General features: G+C 47.9%; 2 protein-coding genes across 3 annotated transcripts in view; one reads left to right on the forward strand and one right to left on the reverse strand.

Annotated features, from left to right (window-relative positions):
* The window catches only part of GHRL (ghrelin and obestatin prepropeptide), a 4,197-nt gene extending 3,440 nt beyond the window's left edge, over positions 1-757 (forward strand). Inside the window, exons 3-4 of the mRNA XM_024764733.1 lie at positions 31-139; positions 611-757. Of these exons, the coding sequence (XP_024620501.1) occupies positions 31-139; positions 611-630 (129 nt within the window). The 3' untranslated portion in view covers positions 631-757. The remainder of the gene's footprint in view (positions 1-30; positions 140-610) is intronic.
* Positions 758-5,320: 4,563 nt separating this feature from the next.
* TATDN2 (TatD DNase domain containing 2) lies at positions 5,321-25,290 on the reverse strand. Of its 2 annotated transcripts, none has more exons than XM_024764705.1 (8): positions 24,664-25,289; positions 24,137-24,529; positions 18,733-19,227; positions 12,341-13,207; positions 9,426-9,553; positions 8,029-8,212; positions 7,435-7,610; positions 5,321-7,271 (listed from the first exon to the last, which is right to left on the reverse strand). In XM_024764705.1, the coding sequence occupies exons 2-7, from the start codon at positions 24,521-24,523 to the stop codon at positions 7,470-7,472; spliced, it is 2,202 nt and encodes a 733-aa protein (XP_024620473.1). In that variant the 5' UTR covers positions 24,524-24,529; positions 24,664-25,289; the 3' UTR covers positions 5,321-7,271; positions 7,435-7,469. The 2 variants fall into 2 exon arrangements, 1 of the variants encoding a protein (XP_024620473.1); XR_003005874.1 differs by lacking the exon at positions 5,321-7,271 and adding an exon at positions 7,731-7,827 and having other exon boundaries at positions 7,472-7,610; positions 24,664-25,290.
* Positions 25,291-27,368: the final 2,078 nt, after the last annotated feature.

Here is a 27,368-nt window from a genome sequence, read left to right on the forward strand (position 1 = left end):
TGACCTCTCACCATTCCTGGATCCTCCTAGTTCAGCGCCCCCTTTGACGTTGGGATCAAGCTGTCAGGGGCTCAGTCCCACCAGCATGGCCAGACCCTGGGGAAGTTTCTTCAGGACGTCCTTTGGGAAGACGCCAGCGGTAAGTCCTTTCTCCAGTTTCCTCGGAGTCCCAATGTGAGTCCGCCTATGGGTGACAAAACAGAAGTTTTCTTCCCCATCCCTGCCTCTCAAAAGAGCTCCTAATTCCTCTTTCCCAAACACAGTCATCCCTCAGTACCTGCGGGGGATTGGTTCCAGGGCCCCCAGCTTCTAGGGGATGTGCCCAAATCACACGGTCCATATTCTGAGGCCAGCGCTCCCCCCATCACAACACACCACCTCCGTCACCTTGTGGAAGAAAAGCCAACTTTGACGGCACTGGCAGAATGGCGGACACAGCACTACTTTTTTGGTGGTTTTTTTTTTGGCTGTGCTGCACAGTATGTGGGATCTTAGTTCCCTAACCAGGGATCGAACCCGTGCCCCCCGCAGTGGAAGCACGGAGTCTTAACCGCTGGACCCCCAAGGAAGTCCCAGACACAGCACTTTGACTTGACCTCTTGCTTTTCAGAAACCCCAGCCCACAAGTGACCGGCCCTGAGTCCAGCCACCTCTCTGTTTTCCCACCCTCAGAAGCATTCACCTGGCTTCCAGAACGCTTCCGAGACCACCCCCAGCTCTGAGGGGTACCAGTCTAGGAGGTGAATAAATGCTCAAACTGGATGGTGAAGGTTCAAAATGTTTATTTCAGGAAAGAGGAAAATTTCACATTTCACTGAAAAACACCCCCTGCCCCATTCTTGGTCTATGGTCAAAGGTTAGAGAAAAGAAGAACATGTAGCAACGAGGTGTCAATGCTTAGAAAACCAAATTAGACCCATTTCTACAAGCAGATAAGGCTACTGGGGGAATGGAGGTGGGGGAGAGAAGGTGGACAGAAAGGGGGAAGGAGGGGTGAGACAGAGGAGAAAAAGGAGAAGACAAAGTTCCTTTAAATATCAGAGCTTCCCGATGCAAAGCTGCACAGAGAGCTTATTAACAACCAGCAAGGCCTGTGTGGACAGGAAAACTTCAGGTGACACTATCAGAGCCAACAGCCGTTGCACTGACATCCATGGGCAGAAAAGGATGCTGGGAATGTGAGAGCCTGAGTCTGAAGTTAGATTGAGTGGGCCGCTAACAATGGCTAGAGCCACTGCTGGACATGGCTGACCTAACTCCTCCTCCTTCCTCCTCGTCCACTGAGAAGACCTGGCACAGCAGACGCCACCTCATGTGGCCAAGGCTGGCCATTACCTTGGTTCCTTCACTGATTTGGAACACCAGGTTGATATCCAAAACCACTTCCAACTCCAGCTCACAGCTGAAGTGAGCCTTGGTCCTTAAGTTCCACAACTGAATTCCAGTGAAGACCCAGTCTTCCTGGGAGGAATGTCACTTATCAGTCACTTGCTCTTTGGTATAAACACGTGAACTGACTTGAGAGCTATTGACAATGGATGGATGATCACGAGGGGAGGAGCACCACCCATCCCGACAGGTGCGCACCCATCGGAAACACGCAGGATGCCCCTCTGAGAAGCTGGGGTAACATCCATATTCTGGAGAAACCTCTGTCACAAAGGGCTCCCTCTAGGAGCCAAGTATCTTCTCGAGTGAAATTCTGGCCATCTGGCACTCAAGGCACAGCCCTACAGCACTAACCACTGATTACACTAAGTGGGCACCCCGAAACTCCACCACCATGCCTCACACCATGTGTGAGAAGGCACACATGGTCCATGGATTGTCACATGATCAGAGACCCTCTTAGAAATGCAGAGTCTCAGGCCCCGCCCCCGCCCTAGTAGATCAGGATCTGCATTTTGACAAGACCCCCAGGCGCATATATAAAGTGGCTTAGAGGCCACGGGGTCCTATTCAGGCAGCAGAGCCAGGTCAGCCCACCTGGCTTAGAGTGGGTGTGGACTCTTACATAACTCAGGAAAATGCAGACTTGGCCAGGGTGCCCTCAACAAAATTGAGAGCGCATGAAAAAGCTGTCCTGTTCCCTCTTTCACTTATCTCCCCGCCCAACTCTCTAAGCCCCAGCTCTGCTGTCAACTCCATGCCCATGCATTGGGCACACAACACACACACACACACACACACACTCTTCCATCTCTCAGGGAACCACACACCTGACTACCTGGCCGCGCAGTGACGTAGCTCACCAAGCCCTTGCTTCTGAAAGCATCTGCCTCTAAGTGGTAATCACATTTTGAAAGGCATTATCCCCACTAGAGGAATCTAAGGTATTGGAGAGCAGGTGAACTACTTGGGTGGAGGGAGAGAGGAAGCAGAAGTCCGCCTCCATGAGCCAGACACTCGCTCTGATGCAGAGACCCACACGCGGGCCTGGAGCTGAGGCACGTCCCAGCTCTAAAGCTTAGTAGGGGTGCAACCCTGATCATCACTAGCCAGGCCCACTGCCCTCTTCTCAACACCCAGCGGAGGCACCAAGACTCAAACATGGTCAAAGGGCCCAAGAAACCAGCTCCCGACCTGCTGGAGAAGCAGCCAGACGGGGCTCTGGGGAGGATGGGGGCCAGGCCCTGGGGGGAATGCTGGTCACCTGATGCTCGCCCACAAAGACAAGGCCTTACTCCTTTCTCAAGGGACACACAAGCCTTCTCTCCCACTTGCCTAGGTCATTCACTCCAGAAACAGAGGTTAAGCTCCCACTCTGGTCAGGCTCTCTCACCTGCCCCAGGCAGCATGGTGGGGTGGAAAGCTGAGGGCTTCAGGCTCACACCTGAATCTGAACACCCGCTGTCTGGTCCAGCGCACGACACTGAACTTCTCAGGCTCCTCCCATGTAAAACACCCACCCCACCCCGGTCACTATCAAGACTGAACACGTATGTCCCACGAGGACACCTGCACATAGGAGACATTCAATTATCCTGATAGCCACCATTTACAGCATCCTTGCTGTGCGCCAGCACTGTTCTAAATACTTCTTACACGAACTTAATGTAATTTCAGTGAATTTTCACAACAGACACACTTCAGAGGGGGAAAACCGAAGTTCAGAGGAATTTAGTGACTTCCCAAGGTTACACATCAAACACGTTTCCGACTCACCCAGAGCTGTGGGCTCAGGCCCCCACTCCCCCACGTTCGGCTGCTTCTCTACCAATGTCACCCTCTTGCCCTGCTGTTTGGGGTCCTAGGGATTCCTTCTGTTTCTGTTTTTCATTTTCTTTCATAATACATGGGGTCAACTTGGAGTGGGCTGAGGACAATTTCAAGTCAACAACCAGCAGAAATAAAAGTGATCACAGGCAACACACTTGAGAAAACGTAGCATTTCAAACCTGGTCCCACGTCGGCCTTCTCGGACCTGTTCCTGCACGTGTCACTTCCCGACACCACTAACTTCCGGTTCTCTGAAGCAGCTGTATATACCCCTGGGCTGAGCAAGATATTTGCTGCAGAAAAAAAAACCCTCCTTATAAAAAACTTTATTTTATAATATACCCAGTACATTAGTATAACAGCTCGTGTATTTAACTTTTTTAAAATTAATTTGTTTTAATTTTTGGCTGCTTTGGGTCTTCGTTGCTGTGCGTGGGCTTTCTCTAGTTGTGGCGAGAGGAGGCTATTCTTCATTGCAGTGTGAGGGCTTCTCATTGTCGTGGCTTCTCTTGTTGCAGAGCACGGGCTCTAGGCACACAGGCTTCAGCAGTTGTGGCACTCGGGCTCAGTAGTTGTGGCTCACAGGCTCATTAGTTGTGGAGCACAGGCTTAGTTGCTCCGTGGCATACGGGATCTTCCCAGGCCAGGGATCAAACCCATGTCCCCTGCATTGGCAGGCAGATTCTTAACCACTGTGCCACCAGGGAAGCCCGTGTTTAACATCTTACACACTTACAGAGGGGTAAGAAATTCTCTTACGACGGTGTACAGACAGAAGAATAGAGATCCACGCTTGGCGACCTTCCTTTAGTCTGAATCCACTTCCAAACATCGTTGACAAATGAGCATTTACAGGGAGCACAGGGCTGCCTGGCCACTGACTGACAGTTCTGCTGCCATCCTGGACGCTTTATTCAGGCACCGTACACTTCAGTGGCCCTTTGCCCTGATCTTACAGAAATGCCTGAGGCAAAAATGAAAGTGTTTGCGGTAAATGATTACTATTGGTCCCAAACTTAATAGAGAGAGATGTAAAACACCAGAAAGGCCAAGAGCAGACTTCCAGCCACAAAGAGACTATCACTGTGTCCAGTGGACATAGCTGCCATATGTCCAGCTGGGACAGAGCTGAGACAGTGAGTAACGTGCTGGAAATACGCACACCAACGACTGTGCATCTGACATGAGGCATCAACAGATTCCAAATTTCGTTACCATTCTTGGAACAGAGCCTCCCTTTTGACGGGTTTACTTTGGGCTTGAGCACTTACTTGTGTTCAAGGATACCTTAGGACAAAACTGGAAGACTGACTGCAAGCAGTGAAACAGAATTTCCTCCAAAGTTTACCCAGCAGCATCAGAGTTCACAGTCCAAAGCCCACAGTACAACCAAGTCATCAACAACACCCTCGTGTACTCAATTTTTCTTCCTCCTACTGCTTTGCTCTGGAACAAAGAAGGTGTCTATGTATTTTTCACTGCTAAGCAGCAGCAGTGTATCTGGGTGTTTCCAGGCAGTAAAATGAGAGTTAATGCTCAAAGGCAGAACTTTTAAGAAGGTACCAGGGATTCTTCTTTTCAGTTGAATTTTAATTCTTTTCAGCAAATCTTTTTTTTTTTTTTTTTTTAATTTATTTTTGGCCGCACTGGGTCTTCATTGCTGCACGCAGGCTTTCTCTAGTTGCGGCGAGCGGGGGCTACTCTTCGTTGCGGTACAAAGGCTCCTCATTGCGGTGGCTTCTCTTGTTGCAGAGCACGGGCTCTAGGCGCACGGGCTTCAGTAGTTGTGGCACATGGGCTCAGCAGTTGTGGCTTGCAAGCTCTAGAGCAAAGGCTTCAGTAGTTGCGGTGCACGGGCTTAGTTGCTCTGTGGCATGTGGGATCTTCCAGGACCAGGGTTCAAACCCGTGTCTCCTGCATTGGCAGGCGGATTCTTAACCACTGCGCCACCAGGGAAGCCCTTTCCAGTTGAATTTTGCTGAGGCACAGGTACATTTTTGAATGTCTCCAGACCTTTGGATTCTTAGGTTACAAAGCTAGTCAACAACTAAACCATCGTTAACACTCTGAGAAATATAAACGAACATGGAGACCATGGGAGTTGGCTGAAGATCCATCACTTTATTTTCAGAAAGAGACGGTCAAAGGGAGCGAGGGGGCAGAGATACAGAGGCATTCCGGCAACACAGCAAAAACAATCAAGTCAGCCATCCAAAAACAATGCCAACCAGCTTTCACTCCCACACAGGTAATGTTTCACTGTGTAACAGAAATGATAATCCTAAATCCTGGAGATAAAAGTATATAGCACCTTGTGCTTTACTTTGGCAGGGAGACTGCAATGGCTCAGAGACATCCACTGAGTTATCACTCTTAGTCCTTGAACACAGGCCCGGTTGGTTTCCTTCGGAGGCAGTTGTGATGTACAGGCCTTGCTGTGAAAGAGATGGATCAGGGACAGTTCATTGGGTGACAACAAAGCACTGTGAAATCCTTAGTCCTCCAAATCTTCCAAGCAGGAGAACAAGGCCCCGGATTTGCCAAATCTGCGGCACAGATGACGCACAGCTGATCCATGGAAGGTCGACACTGAATTAAGGCCTACTTCCCAGGCCAGCAACTTGGGTACCGGGGCAAGAGGGAAATACCACATATGAAATGCAAAGTCCATTCCCTTGCAGGTTACGAGGTTCAAAAGCACCTTCCACAAACACCTAGAGGCATCCAACATAAGCACTGGATCTTACGATTTCAGCTCTTGGCCTCCAAGAAACAGACAAGGGACTCAGGGTGGCCTGTCGCACTGAGGAAGGTTGGAATAAAGGATCCTTCTGTCCCAAATGCAGAGCATCCTCACTCTTAACCCTTGACCGTCATAACCTTCCAGGGCCTGTAATGAACACACCTTTACAAGGCACCAGCAGGGAGCAGAGCACAGCTCAGAACTTGAGATGACCTGGCTGTTCAAAGTCCAAGGAGTGGCTCTCACTTTCACCACGGAGAAAGGACGCAGCAGAGGCCAAGGCAAGGGAGAGCCCCAGGACGGGGAACGGGAGATCCATGGACACCAGGCCTCTTGTTCTGCATAGGCAATAGAACAGGGCTGGGCAGTGCCAGCAGAGCTTTGGAAAATTAAATTGGTTTACCTCTCGACCTGGATGGGGCACACAAGGGGCTGTTACATGAGATGAAACAGAAGGAGTATTTTTGGTCCAGTGCTCCAGGAGAAGGGGGCAGAGTGGAGCACAGGGCAGCTGGAACCCCCTGACAGCAGACTAGCAGACAGCATCTGCTGCAGACTGGACCCAACACAATTGAGCTGCAGCCCTGGGGACCTCGGTAAGTGGGATCACCTTCCTCGGGGTCGTCTTCCTCAAGCAGGCTTCCTCCTCAAGTCCCCCAGTCTGTCCAGATGCTCCTCGGCCAGGACTTTCCCTGGACCATGAGCACCCCTTTGGCCCCTCCATACTGATGGCAGTGGAACCAGTGAGACCAGCAGCCAAGGTCCTTCCACCAGTGCCAACTCAGAGCTGACGCAGCAACAGTGAGAGCCAGACTGAAGAGTCACCCAGGGAAGGGAGGGGCTGCCTTCTCTGGCCGCAGGAGCATCAGCCTCTAACACAGGTCTCTGGCAAATGTCCCCCAGAGGAGATCTCCCACCGGGGGTTCGTGTTGACAGTGGAGAACCAGGAACCAAGCTACACGCCTACGTGCACTTAGCTGAGGAGCAGTGTGACTTTATTCACAGACTGCTCGCACCACAAGCTGCGGAGGCAGGCACTGGGCGGGCAAGCTTGCTGTGCCCTCACATCAGCCTCCTCTTCTTCCCAGGCTGCCCTGGAGCACTGCAGCCGGGAGGCCAGCCCGAACCCCTCGCCAGCACCCCGCACGCCGGCCCCACCCCCAACCAGCCTGAAGCGGAAGCCTCCGACGAGGTCTCAGGAAACGTCCTGTCCGGGTGTCCTCCATGCCAGCGGGCTCTCAAACATCCTCGAGCAGGGACACACAGGCAGAGCTCACACGGCCTTTCTCCTGTCAGGCCGCTGGTCATCCTGGAGGGCGGGGAAGAGAAAAGGACGAAGGTTAAAACTGAGCTCACTCAAGACAGACCAGGTTCATTGCTCACCCTATGTCTACATGCCCTACATTTAAAAAATATAGCCAAAGTCATTTTTGTCCCGGTTTTTAAAAACTATGTAATGTGATTATTATCACCTTTTCTGGGAGACTCCTGACGGCACCCTCTCTGCTTAAAGACTGTAGAGGCGGCAGGTGTTCTCACGCAGGGTGGCCAAGGTGCAGGCGAGTGGCACGTCTTTGACCCTGGCAATCTCTCGAACCGTGTGCAAGGCCAGGCCTGGGTGGGCGTACTGGCAAAGGCTCTTGGGAACCTGGAAGACACCAAGCATTCTGGATATCGTCGTGCCTTCTGTGCAGAGTTGTCACGCACAACTCCCTCCCCGGCCCTTGCCCAGCAGGGCCTCTTTGGAGCTGTGTAGAGACCCCTTTACCTGCAGGTGCAGGGAGAGTCCCAGTCAGGGGGGCTCTGGGTGAGCAGGGTCCCATGCTTCCTTGGACTACCCTCTACAGGGTAGGGCTTTGCACTGCCTGGAAGAGAGTGGTTACCCTTCAGCTTCTCAGCCCCCTAGACTTTGGTTCTGCAAAGCAACAGAGAGGAGACATCTACACAGCCAAGGGTGGGACCTAGAAAGGTACTGGTGGCTCTGTTCCTGCCAACCTTGCAAGAGGGACTGCACACCTCCCACCCTCTCTCCTCAGTGCCTCAACTCGGCTTGAAGACACCCTTACCTGTCGAGGCAGGAAATAGGGAGCATCAGTTTCCACGATGATCCTCTCCAGCGGGATCTGTTTCAGAGAGTCCCGGGCCTCCCAGGCAGAGGAGTAGGTCAGGACCGCCGTGAAGCCCACGGACATGTTGGGAAAGTACTTCAACAGGGGCTCAATGACTGGGTAGCTGCCGGTGAAGCAATGCCTGCAAGGAAGCGAATTCCAGATCAGGGCTCTCTCATAATCCCCTCTGCAGAAGCCCCCAACTCCCTCTGGACATTTCACCTCTTTTAAGTTATTTTTGGTGGGTAAATTCTCAGAAATGCAAAGACTGCATCCAAGGGAAGGACTCACAGCCAACACAGTCAGGAGCAGAATTAAAAACTGCAGCCCATCTGGATCCCAACTACAGCAGGTAAAAACTACGTCCATGTAATCAAATGAACCAGAAGGAAACAAAAACACTGGGGAGTGGCCTACAGGTGACTTTTCTTCTCTTAAGCTTGCATCTGTTCATGTTCTTAGTACAGTACACGTTAGTCCAGAAGGGCTGAGTGACTGCGCCTCATCTCACCTCTGGCGGTGGCTCCACTCAGAGGCGTCACTCTCTCTGCCTGGGCGCCTGGAAGGCAATGCTCTAGAGGCCTAACAACCTCACCCCTTCAGCCACCTGGCACCACCTGGCTCGGGTTCTAGACTCCCTGTTTTTTTTCAGTTAACCCATCTTACCCGTCATGAAAGTGCCAATGGGCATCACCTCCCGACCTCGTTGTAGCCAGACGCAGCTAAGGGCCTCTCCTCTGGTTCCCAGGGCACCCCGTGCCCACCTCAGCCCCACACCCTCTGCAGAGTCGCCAGCTGACTGTCTCCCACTGCTCCCCAGGGCCCCCCAAGCCAAGCCCATGCCCAGGACAGACACACCAGGGCAGGCTGGTGAGTTTACCAAACTGGAGAACCCCTAGATACCATTTAGAGAAAATACATCTTGGACTTTAACTGCGGGTAGGGGAAGTGGGGAGGAATGAGCTTTCAAATTCGAAGTAGGAGAGAAAATTTCTTTTCAGGTGCCCTGGAATGTTCTCTGTGTGCTCAGTCACTGGACCCACAGCAACCTCTCCCAAGATCAACAGCTCTCAGTTCTACGAACCGAGCCTCCACTACAGCCTGCTTCATGCAATGGGGGTCACAGTGATTTAGGGTATTAGCTCAAACCATATGAAGTTGCCTTTTTTTAGGTTAAAAAATGGTCAAATATCAGAAATTTCACATGGGTCAACCTGATAGTTAATCTTGAGAAAAGATTCTATGTAAAGACGTAACATCATCAATCCACTCCTCACTGAATTTGTTTTCTCACGAACGTCCTAGACAGAGGAACATGTTCACTTCATCTGCCCACTGAAGCCCTCGACTCTCACCTGTGAATCTTGTAGTCCGGAGGCACAAATTTTTTCATGATTTTCAGCAGATCGTCATCAGCTTCTCGGCAGTGGATCACCAAGGGTTTCCTGAGAGACACGGCCAGCTGCAGCTGCCTCTCAAACACCTGGGAGGAGACAGAGTGGCAACACCTGTGGGTCAGAGCCACTCTGGATGTCTGCTACCCCCAGAACAGCCGGTCCACTGCACAACCCCCACTGTCTTCTTCAATTTTCTTTACTTTTAAACTCTATAATGCATAATAATAGCTAACACTTACCGAGTGCTTACTAGGTAGTATTATTATTTAGGTGTATTATAACATGTAATCCTCACAAGCACCCTAAGATAGGTACTGCTGTTAGCCCATCATGCAGTCAAAGAAACTGAGGCTCCAAATGAGGTCAAGTAACTTGCAGCTGGTAAACTGTAGCACCAGAATGCAAATCTGAACCCAGGCTGTCCACACAGCCACCACTAGGCAATGCTCACGTGGGGCTGCAGGGCTGGGCTGGGCTCAAGAGCACCACTACAAGTGTCCTCCCCTTCACTGCCCCCGCCTCCACTCCCACTCCCAAGAGGTAATCCATCACCTTGCACACCTTTTCCTATGCAAAAAGTTGCCATGTATACGTCTGTAAAATGCCTGACTCTCAGAAGGTGCTCAAGTATTTGTGGAAAGAATAAGTACTATACATATTTCCTGCAGCTTGCTTTCTTTACTTAACCAAAATCAGATCTCCTTGTAGGTGAATATCTACAGATAAACTACTCTTTTTTTTTTTAAACTCTAGCTACTTTAAAAGTTTTCAGTAGTAAAATGTACCTGTTCCTAATAATTTTAAAGAAAAAAGTAGGGCTAAAACTTATTCTTTCCTCTTATTCTTTCCTTATTCTTATTCTTTCTAAGTTCAGGTTTAGAAAAAAACAACAAAAATACTAATTCATTATGAAGAAATTACCTCAACTTAAACTTTATGTTTTCACGAGTAGCTTTTTCAACTGTGCAATATCATTCGTGTTTGAATTTTTAACATCAAATAAGAAGACACTTTTGGTAAGTTGAGTCAGGTAGTATTCACTTGAGAATGACATTTTCAAGTCCAACGCTTATACTGCCTCGTCTCAAAATAGTGGCACTGTGCCAATACCAGTTCTGATATAACTCACTTTTAACCAGTGTTTTCAACTAAAGCAAAGTGACCCTTGGAACCAACAGCATAGAATGCTTGCCAAGGACTTTAAAGATGAGCTAGTTCCAGTTCCTACAGCCGGCGGTGTCCCTCCCCAACACATCGACCCTCCCTGAACTCCTCCAGAGGCAAGAGGTTGCAAGGGATTCTGATTCCAACATTTCATTTTTGCTTCTAAACAATTCTTCTTTGAGTACTCAATACTATTATAGCCTTGAGTGCGCCAAGTACTCAGACTATTATACTCAAACTACTGAGTACTCAAACCATTATAGCCTTGAGTACGCCAAGTACTCAGACTATTATACTCAAACTACTGAGTACTCAAACCATTATAGCCTTGAGTACGCCAAGTACTCAGACTATTATACTCAAACTACTGAGTACTCAAACCATTATAGCCTTGAGTGCGCCAAGTACTCAGACTATTATACTCAAACCATTATAGCCTTGAGTGCACCAAGTACTCAGACTATTATACTCAAACTACTGAGTACTCAAACCATTATAGCCTTGAGTACGCCAAGTACTCAGACTATTATACTCAAGCCATTATAGCCTTGAGTGCGCCAAGTACTCAGACTATTATACTCAAACTACTGAGTACTCAAACCATTATAGCCTTGAGTACGCCAAGTACTCAGACTATTATACTCAAACTACTGAGTACTCAAACCATTATAGCCTTGGGATGGAAGACAACATAGCTGCTAAAAAGCCTATTTTTCAAAGCACATTCAATGAAGCAGGAACATTTTCACAGTGGAAAAAACATTCAAATCTGTAACTTTCTCTTTTTAACTTCCCTAAATTCTTTTTTAAAAAGCACACGCATACAACACACATTTCCTTGATTCCATGACAGGTGCTTGTAAGACATACCACCAATTGTCCCTTGTAATTCTCCAAGGGACAGCAACATTAAAAATATGAATTTCAGGCTTCCCTGGGTGGCACAGTGGTCGAGGGCCCGCCTGCCGATGCAGGGGACGCGGGTTCGTGTCCCGGTTCGGGAGGATCCCACATGCCACGGAGCGGCTGGGCCCGTGAGCCATGGCCGCTGAGCCTGCGCATCCAGAGCCTGTGCTCCGCAACGGGAGAGGCCACAACAGTGAGAGGCCCGCAAACAGCAAAAAAAAAAAAAAATAGAATTTCAAAACACATCTGAATTTCAAAAACGTTAAGAAGAACTATTAGGGGACAGGAACTGTGCCTGGGTTGGAGCATCTGTCCTCCCTGAGAAGCCAGGTGAAGCACAAGAGTAAATACAGCCCGCTGGGAGGGAAAAGTCTTATGATGGTAATGGTGGTCACTGTCTCTGATGGAATGGGAAATAATCTTCTTTACACATTTGTGTATTTTTCAAATATTCTGAAATGGGCACACTAACTTTAAAATTAGAATAAAAATATATTGTTTAATTAAACAAACACAACGTGTTGCTTCCCAAGAAGGGACTGAAGTTTTGACATCTGTATCATTAGCTGTAAAAGTCACTCAGCACCTAAGCCCCTCCTCTTGCTTAATGAAGCTGAAAGGTAAGAAACAGTTTGTGAAGCATTTGACCAATGACATCTACAGGGTCTGGCTAAGTAAGAGCAATCACATTTTTAGAGACTCTAAACTCTTTAGTTCCAAAAGCAGAGCAACCCTTGTGTTTCAACAACTAAAAGAGGAACTAAATAAATAATAGATTGTCAGCAAACTAAGGACGACATTACCTTGTGCTGCTCCGGGACAGGCGTGGTGCACTTGTGAGAGTAATCCAAGCCCATCTCCCCAAATGCCACAGCCTTGGGGTGCCTTAAGGCCTGCAGAAGACTTCTTTCTTGACTCTCATTGTAGTAACGTGCAAAATGGGGGTGACAGCCAAAGGCCCCCCACACCAGATCCTCTTTCAACAGGTCCTCCCAGAGGCCATCTGTCAGTGTGCGAGGATCGCAGAAGTCGGAGATGCAGCCCTGAAACTCCTTAGGGAAGGAGCTGCTGTAAATTTTCCTGAACTTTGTGAAGCTCCCTTTGAACGACAGCTTGGAATAGAGCATGTCCAAGTGACAATGGGTGTCGATGAAACCCTCCAACCTAGGCTCCCGACGGCTCCTGGGCAGGGAGCTAGATGCAGGTCCTCCACACGGACGTGGTGGCATGTCCTCCCGGAATGTTCTCTTCTCCTTCACCTCTTCTTCCGAGCTTCTGGAGAAACGAGATGAACGCGACTTCCGGGATCTGCCTTCCTCAGCGGCCTGGGGCTCTCTGGAGTTGTGCTGGGGGCTCACCGTTGAGTGGGGGGAAGAGCCCCGGCCGCTCCTCTCCACCTGCACCGTGTCGCTGCCGCCACTGCCCACGGAGTGGTAGCCGGGGGTCTTGGGACCGCTGGTCCAGTAGCTGGCGTAGTCACACCAGGGACTGCTGTACAAGTGAGCCGGGTACATGACGTAATCCGTGGGGAAGGGAGAAGGCTCTGGAACCGCTGAGGGTTTCAGGGATATGGGCTCCTCCTGAGAGAATCTGACTGTGGAAATCTCATCCACGTCGGACCAGTCACTTCCTGAAGAGGTGCGCTCCATCACCACCTCCCGGTCTTTAGGCTGCAGAAAAGAGAAGAAACAGGTTAGCCTTCTTCCTATGTGAAGACAGCCTCCTGTGCTCAGTCACCTCCAGAACAGAAGTCCTGGCTGCTTTTCTGGCTGTGATGATGGCTTTGCATTGGCTCCTTTGCTCACTCTGTCACCTGTTTTCCTTATTATTCCCAGAAAGCGAGCCAGCTTACAACTAGGAACAGTCCTGTCAGCTTCAGGGAATAAACTTGTGCCCATGGTCTCATATGCCATCCCTGAGAGGGAAGCTGTGCCTACATTCCCTTTCTGAAGACCCCTCTTGGGAAAAACTGCTCTCTAGAACACACAGTGTATCGGGGGTTTTAAAGAAAAGAAGCACCCAGCACCTCATCCTTAACAACAGGTCTCTCACACATTCAAAATGCACAACCACACAGTTGTAGCAGTTTCAAGATGTGTTTTCAAATTCTTTGATATTACTCTCTGCTGTAAGATGGGGTTTGTGACTCCTCTCCTTGAACCTGGGCTAACTTGTATTGTAACTGATGGAACCAAAAGGGACACTGCAGCTTCCAGGGCTACGTCAGAGCAGCCTTGCTATTTCCCCTGGCTCTCTCTGCTTGCTCCTCTGGGAGAGGCCAACCACCACATGATGTCTGAGTATCCACGACCACATGCTAGAGAAGTCACACACAGGTGCCAGCACCAAGTGCCTGACGTGTTCACATGTGAGCAAATAAAATGTCTATCGCATACACTAACACATAATTAACATGTTTGCAATCTAGCTCTTCAAAATATAACTCACCATTTTTTTCAAAAACAGAAGTTAATCTGATTAAAATCACAAAAAATGCCCACATGGAAGGTAAGGGTTTCTCCCCAGAGTGATGCTCCCTTTTCTGAGGGGTCTGTTTTATATTCAAGTCCCCACAAAGTCTCTTCTATTACAAGATGTACTCTTCTATTTGAAAAAGAAAAATGACCCCAAAGAAATCTCAATCAAGCTAATTTGAGATGTTTAAAGAGGTTCTCTAAGCTCATTCTTTTAAAAAGATGGGGAGATGGGAAGCAAAAAAAGGTAACAGAGTTAATAATTATTCCTGCGGGTATGACCTCACAGTTCTGTGTTGGACACCATTTTCAACAAAGCTTTTCAAGATTGTTTTTACTTTTTTTAAAAGACAACTTTTTAAAAAGCAGTATGGTAAGTGGTTATGCATAAAATTACACTGGAAAAACACTTAAGATATGTATAAAGTGGTATCCAGGTGAAGGAGTAGGGCAACACAGGGCCAGCTAGAAAGCTATTTTTCACTAAAAATATTTTTATTTTTAAACAATGTAAATATATTTCCTAAAAAAGTAACCTAAAACATAATTAGACATAGTTACACTGTTGGGCTCCCAAAAATATACCTCCAAAAACTGAACAACACAAACTGAATGCAATGGGAACAGCTATTTGCAAGGTGGGATAGAATTTCCACGGGCAGACCAATACAGATTCAAAAAGTGCTACATTGCATCAGTAAGATCTCATGTGCAGGAAATTCTGCAACTCAAATGACACCTTTTATTTATTTTAATAACAACGCCGGGCTGGGGAGGGGAGAGGAGGAGGAATCTACAGAGACTAAGAGATTTAACACATTTAGAAATTGACACACATGACTCTTACATCATGTTTCAAAAAAACTGAAACAATCATGAGACAGGGAAATTTAATCACTGACTGGATAGTTGATGCTATTAAGGACTGTGGGGAGGGACTTCCCTGGTGGTCCAGTGGTTAAGACTCCATGCTTCCACTGCAGGGGGCATGGGTTAGATCCCTGGTCAGGGTACTAAGATCCCAAATCCCGCATGGTGTGGCCAAAAAAAAAAAAAGGATTGGAGGAGAGAGAGGGCAGAGGGAGAGCTCAGAACTGTAGTTATGCTTGTTTTTTTCCCTAAAGATGCTGTATATAATTTTAGAGATACACACTGAAATATTTATGGATGAAATGATACGGTAGGTGGGATTTGCTTCAAAATAATTTGTGGAGAGAAAAGGGATACAGAGATAAAACAAGATTGGCAGTGAGTTAATACTTATTGAAGATGAGTGATGGGTACGTGGGTAATTTTCATAAATGTTTTAAATACCCTATAATAAGAAGTTTAAATAGAAATAATAACAGTTAAAGTTCCAACTCAGATGGAAGGGTCCTCTGACTGCTTCACAAACTTCTCTATCATCTGAGAGTATCTGTTAAAAAATACCAATTCCCCAGTCCCATCTCAGACCTCCTGAGTCAGATTCTTTCATTCTTATCATCAGGGAAGTTCAGGAAATCATATTACATAACACAAAAAGTAACTCCAGTGACAACAAAGACCATGTCAGAGAAACATGTGAAAAGGTTTAACAAAATTATTTAATGAAATGTGAGGCTGGAGGAAAAATGGCAGAGTGGGGAAAAAAGTGACTTCAAAACTGCACATCCACCTAGAAATATATATGATAAACAGACTTATGACGACATCATCTAAGACCCTGAAAGGCTTTAGATAGTCAAGTTGGCCAGGAAAATGTTTTTGGATTTCCTTTTTGGGAAAACCAGAGATTACCTATACTCAAGACTGCCTAAGGTTCAAGCCCATATGGTAAAATTTAAATCTACATCTGTTGAGAGTCTACTATACTCGAGGCACTGAGCAAAGGATTTTCATGAATTAATTCGGGGTTCAGCAAACTGTGACCCACAAGCCAAATCCAATGCACTGCCTGTTGGTGTAAATAAAGTTTTACTGGAATACAGTCAGGCCCATTCACTTAAATATTATCTATGGCTGCTTTCATGCTACTACAGCACAGTTTAATAGTTGCAACAGAGGCCTTAAAAGCTCAAAAAGCCTAAAATATTTACTATCTGGCCCCTTACAGAGTTTGCTGATCCCTGTATGAGTCTGTGATAACATTTAAAGAACCATGCCTTTTATACAGAGGAAGAAACTGGGGCTCCAAGAGGTTAAGTGACTTTCTCAAGACTGCAGTTTAGGGGGACAGAGCCAGGATTTGAACCCAGATGTCTGATCCCAACACTCATCTGTTGACCTACCATATCACGCTGCCCCAAATAGATACCCAACAGATAACCTAAACGTCCAGTTTGACAAATAGAAGTTTGGGTATATAAGTTTGGAAAGTTCATCCATACCATGGAATTCCAGGCAGCCAAACAATGATCTATGTTAGACAGGAAACACAAACATTGTATATTTGGTGGGAAAAGTAGTTTACAAAACCTACTGTTCTTGGGATTTCCAATTAAATACAGCACATGTGGGTTTTGTCCTCCCCGCCCAAAAACTCTTAAAATTACAGGAAATGGACTTGAAAAAGCATAAACCTACAGAGAGAAAGCATACAGAATAAACAGCAAAGCAAATTAAACAAAAATTTGATGCTAGAAAGCAGATAGATGAACAGTTACTGGATAAGCAGATGGCCAAAACCTAGGCCCGCAATGAGAAAAACCCAGAAACATGCTGAATCACACTCCAGGACCCCAGAAGACTAAGGAATTGGAGGTACCAGACCTCTCAAAGTGAAGGTGAAGCTGGAAATGAAACTAAGAGAACTTGTGAAGCTAGATCCCCAGATCCCTGCTCCCATCCTGTACAGATGGGTCTGCCCCTTCCCCACCCAGCAAAAGATAAGGTTCACACTTGGAAAACTTAAACCACGGAGACTGTGGAGTAATCACGGACAACAGACACATAGCAGAGGGTGAGAGACCATCACACGCTGGACAGTGAGAACCCAGGCACCTCCCTCAATCTGACCCCTAAAACCCTAGCAGCCAGAGGTGTGCTCCTGGTCAGAGCACTGGAAGATTTGTCCCAGGGACCCCTAGCAGCCCCTGAGGATAAAGCTACAGACCCAACTGGGAGTCCACAGGTTATCACCTATGCTCAAGGCAGCAGTTAGCAAGCCGTTCCAGGCACTGAGAACTTCCAATTGGCTTTTTCAAGCTTCATTTTTAAAATATGAACAGATACCCGAAACATCTGAGGAAAGCCCTATCACAAAAGACAGAAACCAAAATATTTAGGAAAAAAAAAATCAGAAGGAAACTCAGGAGTGCAGAAAGAAAAACTTCAAAACAAACCTTTATTCATATTCTCAGAGAAACAAGAACCGGATGTTCTAAAAAAGGAATACTCAGAAGACTAAGCCAGTGTTCTTAGATATTAAGTATGTCAAAAATTTTAAGAGTATATATTATCATTATATACACTCTCCTTAATTATTCATAAAGGAAGCAGAGATGAAAAGAGACAGAGGAAAAAAGGAATCTTAAGGAAACAATTAAACGGGCTATACCTTGAAAAAAAAAGGTGGAGAAGAGATTACTTATTTTGACAACATTGAGAAGAATTTTACGGTACTAGCAATTTGGAGATGAAATAGTCACAGGAACAGAGAAACTAAAGGAAAAAACAAGGTAAGATGAACTCCAAGGAAAATCAACTTTTGTAAGAAAGGAAATGTAATCAGAGTATACTAAGTAACTCAGCTATGAATATGGTGATAATAAATCAAATAGATTTGGCTAAAAATGGTATTATGATACAGGGAGCTGCAGGAAGGGAGAGAGGATACATTTATGGGCGTGGGTACTGTCGAAGTGTAGAGAACTAAATTCTCATTTCCCGAGTAGGAAGTCCACAGATGTCTACATTTTCAAAAAATAAACAATGAAAAATTACTTAGAAATATGGAGGTAAGTACTAGAAGCGAGAGTTAAAAGAGACGAAAGGGGCTACCTCCAAGCAGCGGTAGTGAAGGATGGGCGGAGATGCGTACAACAGAGGAGTGCTTTTCTCCTCCGAATTATAAGCAGTGTTAATAACCGTTAGTTTCCCTCCAATATCATTCAGTATCACTCTCTCCTTCCTCTACAGCAATAAAGGTTTATCTGAATGTAAAGCTTCCCAGATGGAAATTAGTCTGGAATCTTCCAGACTCTCTTGCAGGTGTTGGCCAGGTTTCTAGATTCTTGTCAACAGATATCAGCAGATAGAATGGGGACCGCTTCTGAGCCCAACTCTTAAAAGGGAGGGAATGTACTATGCTCTTCTCCTGTTCCTCCTGGCTGGAATGTCAATGTAATGTGCTGAGCCTGGTCACAGTAGCTCAGACCGCAAGATAGAAACTGCTGAGGGGCAGCAGAGACTCGAGCAGAAGACACCCCAGTCCCCCACACTGTGGAGCCATCCTCCTTAAAGCAAACTTCTGTTTTCTCTAAGCCATTGTTATTTTGGCCTTTGTTACACAGGCAAATCTATGTCTTAACAAACATATAAATCCTAAAACAAAAACAGCACTGAACTGAGGTTTCTTAATAACTCTGAAAGCTATGTTAGAAGAGAACCAACAATTTGCTCCCTGGAGCCCTGGGTAAGTCAAGTACAGTGTTGAATGAGAAACACTCAGGATCAAACTAAAAAGACCAAATACATTTAACAGAACTCAAAACCCCACGCTTGGCATGAGCTTGACTCACTTTCTGGCCGTTTACGTGCGAGTCAGAGTCATCCAAAAACTCCAGGACTGGACAACGCTTGTCAATGACCGTCCTTCGGCCACCCAGGGGCTCCTCGCTGGGTTTCTCCTGAGGGTCTATCACCACTCTCCTGTCCCAGAAGCTGCTCTTCTCCAGCACAGCCTTCTCCTCCTCCGCTCTGACCTCTGGGGCAGACTTTTTCTCTTTCTGAGGAGCACATGTGGTGACACTCCTGGCTGGCCCCTCTCCGCGGCTGGCGCGCTCTGCCATGTTGGGTTTTGCCTTCATGGCAGCCTCTCCCTTCCTTTTTGGCATCGACTTTCCCAGGATGCCCTGGATGGCCTTTAGGTAGATCACGGTAGAGCCTTGGTCTCGAGGTCTATCCCTCTGCCTTTTCTGGACCTTGTTTGGTTCTTCAATTATGTCATTTTGAACCTCAGCTTCAGCTGCAAATTCAGAATCCATGGGGTTACGAGAACTATCTTTGGAATCAACCTGGAAGGAAAATGACACATTATGAAAGGTGATTTCCTATATGAAGCACTGGGCAAATGAGACATCAGTGGAGATGTCATGCCAGCCCTCAGCACTGTCAGCCACTGTTAACAGCTTCAGGGGCTCCCAGCCTGCTCCCTCCCTCCATCCTTTCTCTACAGGTGCCACAGGGAGTTCTACACTCTGGCAACGTCACACCTCTGCTTAAAACCCTTCATCGGCTCTGCATCTGCCTGCAGGATACATCCCAGACTCCTGAGTGTGACCCCGGAAGACTTCCTCCCCAGGCTGGCCCCCAACCTTCCTTCCAGCATCACCTCCCGCCTTTCTCCACACACCCAGGTGTTCTGGGAATGAGGAAAACGCTGGAGAAGGGGGAAAGGAGGGCCCCAGGAAAAAGCAGTGCCCCAAGCGTCACACCAGCATTTCCTGACACTTTTTGGACATACGTTGTTCCTGTTGCCTGAAAGTCCTTTCTTCTGCCTTGGCCATCAACAGAACTCAAATGACTCCTCTTCTGTGAGGACCTTCCCGATGGTTAGTCACTCAGTCCTCTGATGCCTTGTACTTCAAATATCCCTGTTACAACACTCCACACACTGCACTGTGATGAACTGCCTTATTCTCTGCACCTCCAGCCCCAGCACAGCCTTGCACGCAAGCACTGGACATCCGCTGAGTAAAGATGCAGGAGACAGGACCACCCATGAAAGCTTCATCCCTCAAGAGCCAAAACGCACAACGCTCTCTCGTGTCTGGGCTGCATGACCCTGCAGAGGGCTCCTCAAGGGAAGGATCCTGCCCTCTCCATCTCCCCACCCCTCACACCTAACACTGGGTCAGGAGGAGCACATGCTGACAGAGGGCAGCAGCAGAAAGAACACTGGCTTTGAAGTCAGACTCACCTGAGATTATACCACAGCTCTGCCCCATACAAGCTGTGTGGCCTTGGTCAAGTCATTTAACTTTTCTGAGTCTCATCTTCCCAGGGCCTACACAGAGCAGGTGCTCAAATATGTGTTGACTGATATCTAAGTATTTGTTATCTAATACGTAAAGGTAACACTGCCATCAACTATACTTCTATAAAGAAACAAAAAAAAAAGATTAAAATCTCAAGGGTTTAGCATAACCATGATTTTACTTCTCAAAAAAAAAAAAGATAACAAGGCCCACCTCACAAGACTGAGGATTACGTGAGCATCTACAGGTCAAATATTGAGACTCATATTTGACAAGCTCTAGCACATCATAGAGCTTAAATTTTCCCTTCCACTCTTCCTTCCCTAAATTGAATTAAAAATTTGGGTATGTCATACTAAAAACTAAAATTAAGGTAGGTGAAGATGCTCATGATAGACACATTTAACCTTCTCTATAAAGTAAACAAAGATCATCAGCTACCATTAGAATCTGAGAAAACCTCGCAATTACCCTGGAGGTAATAAGGCACAAACAAGGAGAGGCTGGCCAGAAGGAATCTCTACTGATTCCAAAATGCCCCGTCTAGCTACGGTCTGAATGTGTTCCCCGCAAAACTCTTATGTTGAAATCTGACCCCCAAGGTGACGGTATTAGGTGTGTCCTTTGGGAAGTGATTAGGTCATCAAAGTGGAGCCCTTACCGATGGGATTAGTGCCCTAGTCAAGGGGCCCCAAGACAGCTTCCTTGCCTCCTCCTCCCATGTGAGGACACAAAGAGAAGCCTGTGACCCAGAAGAGAGTCCTCACCTGACCAAGCTGGCACCCTGATCTCAGACTTCCAGCCTTTAGAATTATAAGAAATAAATTTCTGTGGTTTATAAGCTACTCAGTCTGAGGCATTTTGTTACAGCAGCCAGAATGAACTAACACAAACATCTTCCCCTCAGAATATTCCATGACCTAGCACAGAGACTTCTGCGTTGAGGGGGACACATGAAGTAAGTGTGTACCCCTCAGTGTTTACAGAGCAAATGCAGAAGCGCAGGCGGATGGGTGGGTAGACGGTAGGCGAGTGGTGAGGAGACCTTGGGAGGACCCAAGGGGAGAATAGGCCGTTTCTGTGCATGACCTTCAGCAGTGCTTGCTGACAGGACTTTGTACTTATTAGATAAACAAGTATGCAAATGACTGCAGAAAAAGGGGGGAAGAGGTGCAGAGAGAGGGGAAGGTCAGAGAAGCATTTTCAAATTTATCAAGATGAGTGTAGGGAGGGAGGTGACATGGGGATATTTGTATACGTATAGCTGAGTCACTTTGTTATACAGCAGGAACTAACACAACATTGTAAAGCAATTATACTCCAATAAGGATGTTTAATTAACTAATTCCTTTTTTTAAAATATGAGTAAAGTACTGTATCTTGTTTTCAAACTAACAAACACTCTCTAAGGAGAGCCCTTAGCAGTACTAGAGTAGGACAACTGGGATCGATCCCATCAACATCCTCATATTCTATCCAACATGAGTGATCTTCCAAAAGCGCAAATCTGCCTATCCCCTGTATAGAGCTCCCTAATGGCTCAGAATAAAATCTAAATTCCCTTGGCTCATAACACCGTACAGCAAGCTGCCCCCAACCTAGCTCCCCAGGCTCCATTCCGGAATCTCTGTTGCACCAAACCACCTGGTGAGGCAGTCTTGTGACTTCTGCAGCCCTCCCTCCGGACTGGACGCTCCTTACAAGCCACCTCATGGCTCCACCATCCAACAGAATGCCCGGCACACAATCCTCACTCAAGCGCTTATGACTGAGCGCAAGGCATCGGCAGAACCCAAGACTTCTGAGACAGGACGAGACTACTCATCGCTCCATGGTTAACCATTAAATTGGGGCAAAACAAGGCCCATTAGCCCTAAATTCGAGAAAAGTGCGCCTGTGATTGGATTAGACCACCCCGGAAGAGAGGCCACACCCTCAACTCTCCAGTTCCAGCCCAACAGGACAGCTGAGCGGAGGATGCAGTACACCTGAGACACTAAGCTAGATTCCTCCGTGCCTCATCTTGTTATTGCCATTACTTTTAATCAACTGACAGTTTTACCCTGTACCCAGAACCACTGAAGCTGCAGCAAGAATTAATGACAAGATCAAATTAGCCTCATATTTACCTCATTTACATTTGACTCATATTCAGTATTCTTATGTCAGAGACAAAGCTTTTCAGCTCACCATTAAATTTTTTTTAAAAACTCAGTGTGGGGCTTCCCTGGTGGTGCAGTGGTTGAGAGTCCGCCTGCCGACGCAGGGGACACGGGTTCGTGCCCTGGTCCGGGAAGATGCCACATGCCGTGGAGCGGCTGGGCTCAAGAGCCGTGGCCACTGAGCCTGTGCTCCTCGACGGGAGAGGCCGCAACAGTGAGAGGCCCGCGTATCGCAAAAAAAAAACCACAAACTCAGTGTGCCCACAAGAGTTCTGACTGAGGGCCACATTGAAAACACCTGGAGCGCTTCGCCTAAAAACAACAGCCTGCCAGAGAGGATACAGAGCTAAATACATCCTCACTTCTCAGTTCCACGTAAGAAACCACTGAGCAAAGGCTTAAGGACAAACTACTTTCCTTCCGGCTGCGTTTGGGTTTTTTTATAACTTTATCTAGGGGCAGACCATCTCACCCAAGTAAGACTTTTCCTCCGTTCCTTCACACACAGAACTCCTCCCCACCTCTGAAGGCCCAGACCTCCAAAACCTAGAAAGCAAATCCCAGGCAACTACAAACACTGCCTGGCACAAACCAGGCCCTAGATAAATATTTGTTCAAGACCTGATTAAAGAGATGGATGACGCTCACACAGTAGCCAGTAACATAAACTAGGGTGCCTCTCCTCCCTCCAACCTGGAAGCAGCAGACTGACTGCAAGAACTGAACCTTTCCAAACTCACCATCAACTTTGTCACACATACATACACACATACATACTCGCACACGCTGAGAAAACTTAATCTTTTTTTTTTTTTTTAAAGTTCACATAAAATTGGGCTTCCCTGGTGGCGCAGTAGTTAAGAATCCGCCTGCCAATGCAAGGGAGATGGGTTCAATCCCGGGTCCGGGAAGATCCCACATGCTGCGGAGCAACTAAGCCCGTGAGCCACAACTACTGAGTCTGCGCACCTAGAGCCCCGAGCTCCACAACAGAAGCCAGCACAATGAGAAGCACATGCACCACAACCAAGGGTAGCCCTCGCTCCCGCAACTAGAGAAAGCCCGCGCGCAACAAGGAAGACCCAACGCAGCCAAAAATAAACAAATAAATTTATTTTTAAAAATTAAAAAATAAGAGTTAACATAAAACAAATGAGTGGATGAACTGCACCTCCTCCATGAAGCACTCCTCAGTCTGCCCCCCAGTATTATGAAATCCTCCTGTGTGTTCCCACTGGGGAACTAAACGCTGAACCTCCAAAATAAACCCTGCCCCACCACGCAAAACTCCAACGTGCTGGAAACCATAACCTTGGTGAAAAGCCGAACCAAATTCTTTTTCTTGGTTCTGTGCTTCTAAGTACAGGGCACAATTCCCTAAATTTACAACCGAAATAACATACATCTGTGTCTCCGGGGCACGCCATCTACCTCCCAGCGCAGCGAGCCTCCATCCTGACTGACTGTGGGTTACAAGCACCTGAGGAATATTTGTATATACCTGGCAGCTCCGCCCACACCCCACCATAACCTCATCAAGGTGGCAGGAAGGCGCAAGGATTTTAAAGTAGTTCCAAAATGCTGCCAAGTTTGCAAACTACCTCTCCACCGACCCTCAGGCCATCCTCTGACGTCTTCCACTTTGCTCTCCCCTGGGGAGACCCCAGAGATCTTAAGAGACCTGGTCTTTTTTTTTTTAGTATCCTTTCACCAAAATTCCCATCTCCAACATCTCAAGCCAGTGGAAAGGGCTTCACCGTTTGCAAGGAGTCGGGGCCAATTACCTTAAGGCTGCAGGCTTCCTCCTGGAGAGAAGCCATTTCTTCTACAGAAGGTCTGGCAGGGCACAGAGGGGATCCCCCTGACGAAAGGAACTCTCCTGGGCTCTGATTCAGGCCTCCTTTGGAGACGGCCCCACCCACACCTGGGCCAGAGGAATGGGAGGAGGAGGAGGAACTTCTGCGGCGGGATGAGCCCCAGGACACACCATGCTCCTTCTGGGTTTTCATGCGCTTGGGGCTGCTGGCCCCTCCTGAACGCGACACAGAGCTGTGAGCTGGCCGGCTGGAGGGGGCCACATCACTGGGCTCCCGGAGGCAGCAGCGCTTGCGGGAACTCCGCTCCGAAGGGCTGCTCCAGTGGTACTTGACCTTGCGCCTCTCCGACGCCATGGGCACCTGCAAGGTGAAGAGGGGGCCGGGAATCCACCACCACTCCTGCTATAGCTGCCCCTCCTCAGCCTCCCGCTATCCCGGGACTCCCCGAGGGAGGGCAGGCCAGTAGGTCAGAGCCAGGGGCTGGCTTCACTGACCTTTCCCCCTTCTTTCCACTGCCCATCACAGTGCTCAAGGTTTCAGAGATGTCAAAGCGCTTCGAATGTCTGCGATTCCAAAGCGCTTCGGAGAAGTCCAGAAGGTCCCAGGATTTACCAAAGGCTTCGTTCGATTTGGTTTCCGAGCCCACAACGTGCTTCCGCGATTACCAAGCGCTTCAGTTTGCACAGCGCTACTTCGGGGATGTCAAAGCGCTTCCGGGACTACGACGCGCTCTGACTGAGTTTACAATACAAAGCCCTTCACAGATGTCAGCGCTTAAGAAGGCTACAGGGCGCTGTTAGGTCCACACCTGGAGGCCAGACCCGCAGTCCCTGGGCGGGCGCGCGGCCCGGAGGCCCGAAACGCCGAGCGCGGGCCGCAGAGCAGGGCCAGACCCGGCACGCAGCCCGCCCTGCCCCCGCGGCCCCACCGACCAGCCACGGGCCGGAAGGGGGCGAGCCGCCCCTCAGAAGCCGGTGGCGCCCCAGTCCGCCTCCTCCCGGGTCCGCCCCGCCCCGCCTTCCGTTCCTGCTCCCGCGGCCCGGACGTCGGCCCCGCAGTCTGCACCGGCCTGACGCCCTGCCCTGGCCGCCCGCTCGCCGCCCGCCCGCCGCCCGCCCCAGTCCTGCGGCACCGGCCCTGCCTCCGCCCGAGTTCTGACCACACCGGCCGCCGCTGCGCCCGCCTACCGGAATGAGCAGTGAGGTCTGCGGGCGGGCGGGCGGAGGAGGCGGGTCCTGCGCTGAAGGGAGGGCGCCTATTGGTCAAATCGGCAAGGGGCGGGACCCCAAGCAAGACGGAGCTTTCCTTTTGGCCAGGAGGTCTGGAGGCGGGACCCTACGCCTTAAGAAGCTCGTCCATTGGTCGGAGGCTAGCCGGGGCGGAGCCACTCACGTTGGCTCGAAGAGCGCGAAGCTAAGGCCGGGCCGCAGTTCCTCAGGCCTGCCGTTGGTGTGGGTAGGGGACAAGGGGAGCCGGGTTCCCTAGGGCTGCTCCCTGCCACTCAGCGCTGTCCCCCTTAGCAGGACGCCTTCAGATCCAGATACGCTCATCGAACCCACACCAGCATCATCACTCCATTTACAGAGACCAAGTGACAAAACACAGAAAATGACAGAATTGTAATTAGAAATTAGAAACTACGGAGGAAAATATAAAAAAGACTACAAAAAATGTAAAATATCCTTCTGGCAAAAAATATAAAAGTTAAAAACAAGGTACAAACTTGGAAAAACATTTGGAACACGTGGCAAAGGGCTGATGTCCCTACTATGTAAAAACTCTGGCAATAAGATATTTCAGTGGGCAAAGGAAATGCACTGATGAACGAAGCAAATCACGAAATTCGTTAGATTTCATTTTAACATATGAAAAAATGGGTCCATTTCAGTCATTTAGAGTACAAATAAAATTATGTTTTCACCCATTAGGTTAGCAAAGATCAAATAGCGTGATAACATGCTTCGTAGTTGAGGATGTGGGGAAACGCACTTCCATACATCACCGTATTGGTGAAACCTCCTTGGAAGGCAGCACCATTGGGAGCAGGAAGAATGGAAACAATCTCAGTACCCAGCAAGTGCTAGTTATGTAAATTACAGAAGGACCATACAATGGAATACCGGGCAAAAAGAATGAAGTGCTCCAAAAGTACTGTTGAGGAAGAATGGCCAAGAAAGATGTGAGAAAACACAGGTTCCAGATTGAATGAAAATACCCTGTGTACAGCAAAAAAATAATAAATGAGAGACGAGTGGAGCCTCGAGATAAAATGTTTTTAAATGCCTGAGAGTAACCACTCTGTATTTGTGTGTTTCTAACTGCTTTATTGAGATATAATTTACATACCATAAAGTTCAACGATACATAATTCTATGATTTTTTTAGTACATTTAGAGTTGTACAACCATCACCATAATCTAATTTTAAAACTTTTCATCACCCTAAAATCTTGTGATCATTACCACTTCCCCCCCCAAACCACTCCCCCTCCACATACACACACACACCACACACACACACACACACACACACACACACACATCTAATTTCTGTCTCTATGGATTTGCCTGTTCTGGACATTTCACAAAAACAGAATCATACAATATATGATTGGTTTCTTTTACTTAGCATTATCTTTTCAAGTTTGCCCATGTTGTAGCATGTATCAGTACTTCATTTTTTATGGCTGAATAATAGTACATTGTATAGATATACGACATTCTGTTTTCATCTTTTGATGGACATTCGGGTTGTTTCTACCTTTTGGCTATTATGAATATTGCTGCTATGAACACTGTTGTGTAAGTTTTTGTATGAATATGTTTTCATTTCTCTTAGGTAGATACCTAGAGTGGAATTGCTGGGTCATATGGAAACTATGTTTAACTTTTCCAACTTTTCCAAAGTGGCTGGCCATTTTACAATCCCACCAGCAATGTATGAGGGTTCCAATTTCTCTACAACCTTGCCAGCGCTTGTTTTTTTGTTCGTTTGTTTGTTTGTTTGGTACGCGGGCCTCTCACTGTTGCGGCCTCTCCCGTTGCGGAGCACAGGCTCCGGACGCGCAGGCTCAGCGGCCATAGCTCACGGGCCCAGCCACTCCACGGCATGTGGGATCTTCCCGGACTGGGGCATGAACCCGTGTCCCCTGCATCGGCAGGCAGACTCTCAACCACTGCGCCACCAGGGAAGCCCCAGC

This window comes from Neophocaena asiaeorientalis, unplaced genomic scaffold (genome assembly GCF_003031525.2).
Source record: "Neophocaena asiaeorientalis asiaeorientalis breed wild unplaced genomic scaffold, Neophocaena_asiaeorientalis_V1.1 scaffold230, whole genome shotgun sequence".
NCBI classification, from domain to species: domain Eukaryota; kingdom Metazoa; phylum Chordata; class Mammalia; order Artiodactyla; family Phocoenidae; genus Neophocaena; species Neophocaena asiaeorientalis.

Excerpts from the sequence above, each read along its gene's own strand:
- TATDN2 (XM_024764705.1), bottom strand. The coding sequence starts at position 24,523 with ATGGCGTCGGAGAGGCGCAAGGTCAAGTACCACTGGAGCAGCCCTTCG. Across the intron at positions 19,228-24,136 it reads AGGAAGCCTGCAGCCTTAAG|GTTGATTCCAAAGATAGTTC; the intron begins GTAATTGGCCCC and ends TTTTCCTTCCAG. Across the intron at positions 9,554-12,340 it reads CTGTCCCGGAGCAGCACAAG|GTGTTTGAGAGGCAGCTGCA; the intron begins GTAATGTCGTCC and ends GTCTCCTCCCAG.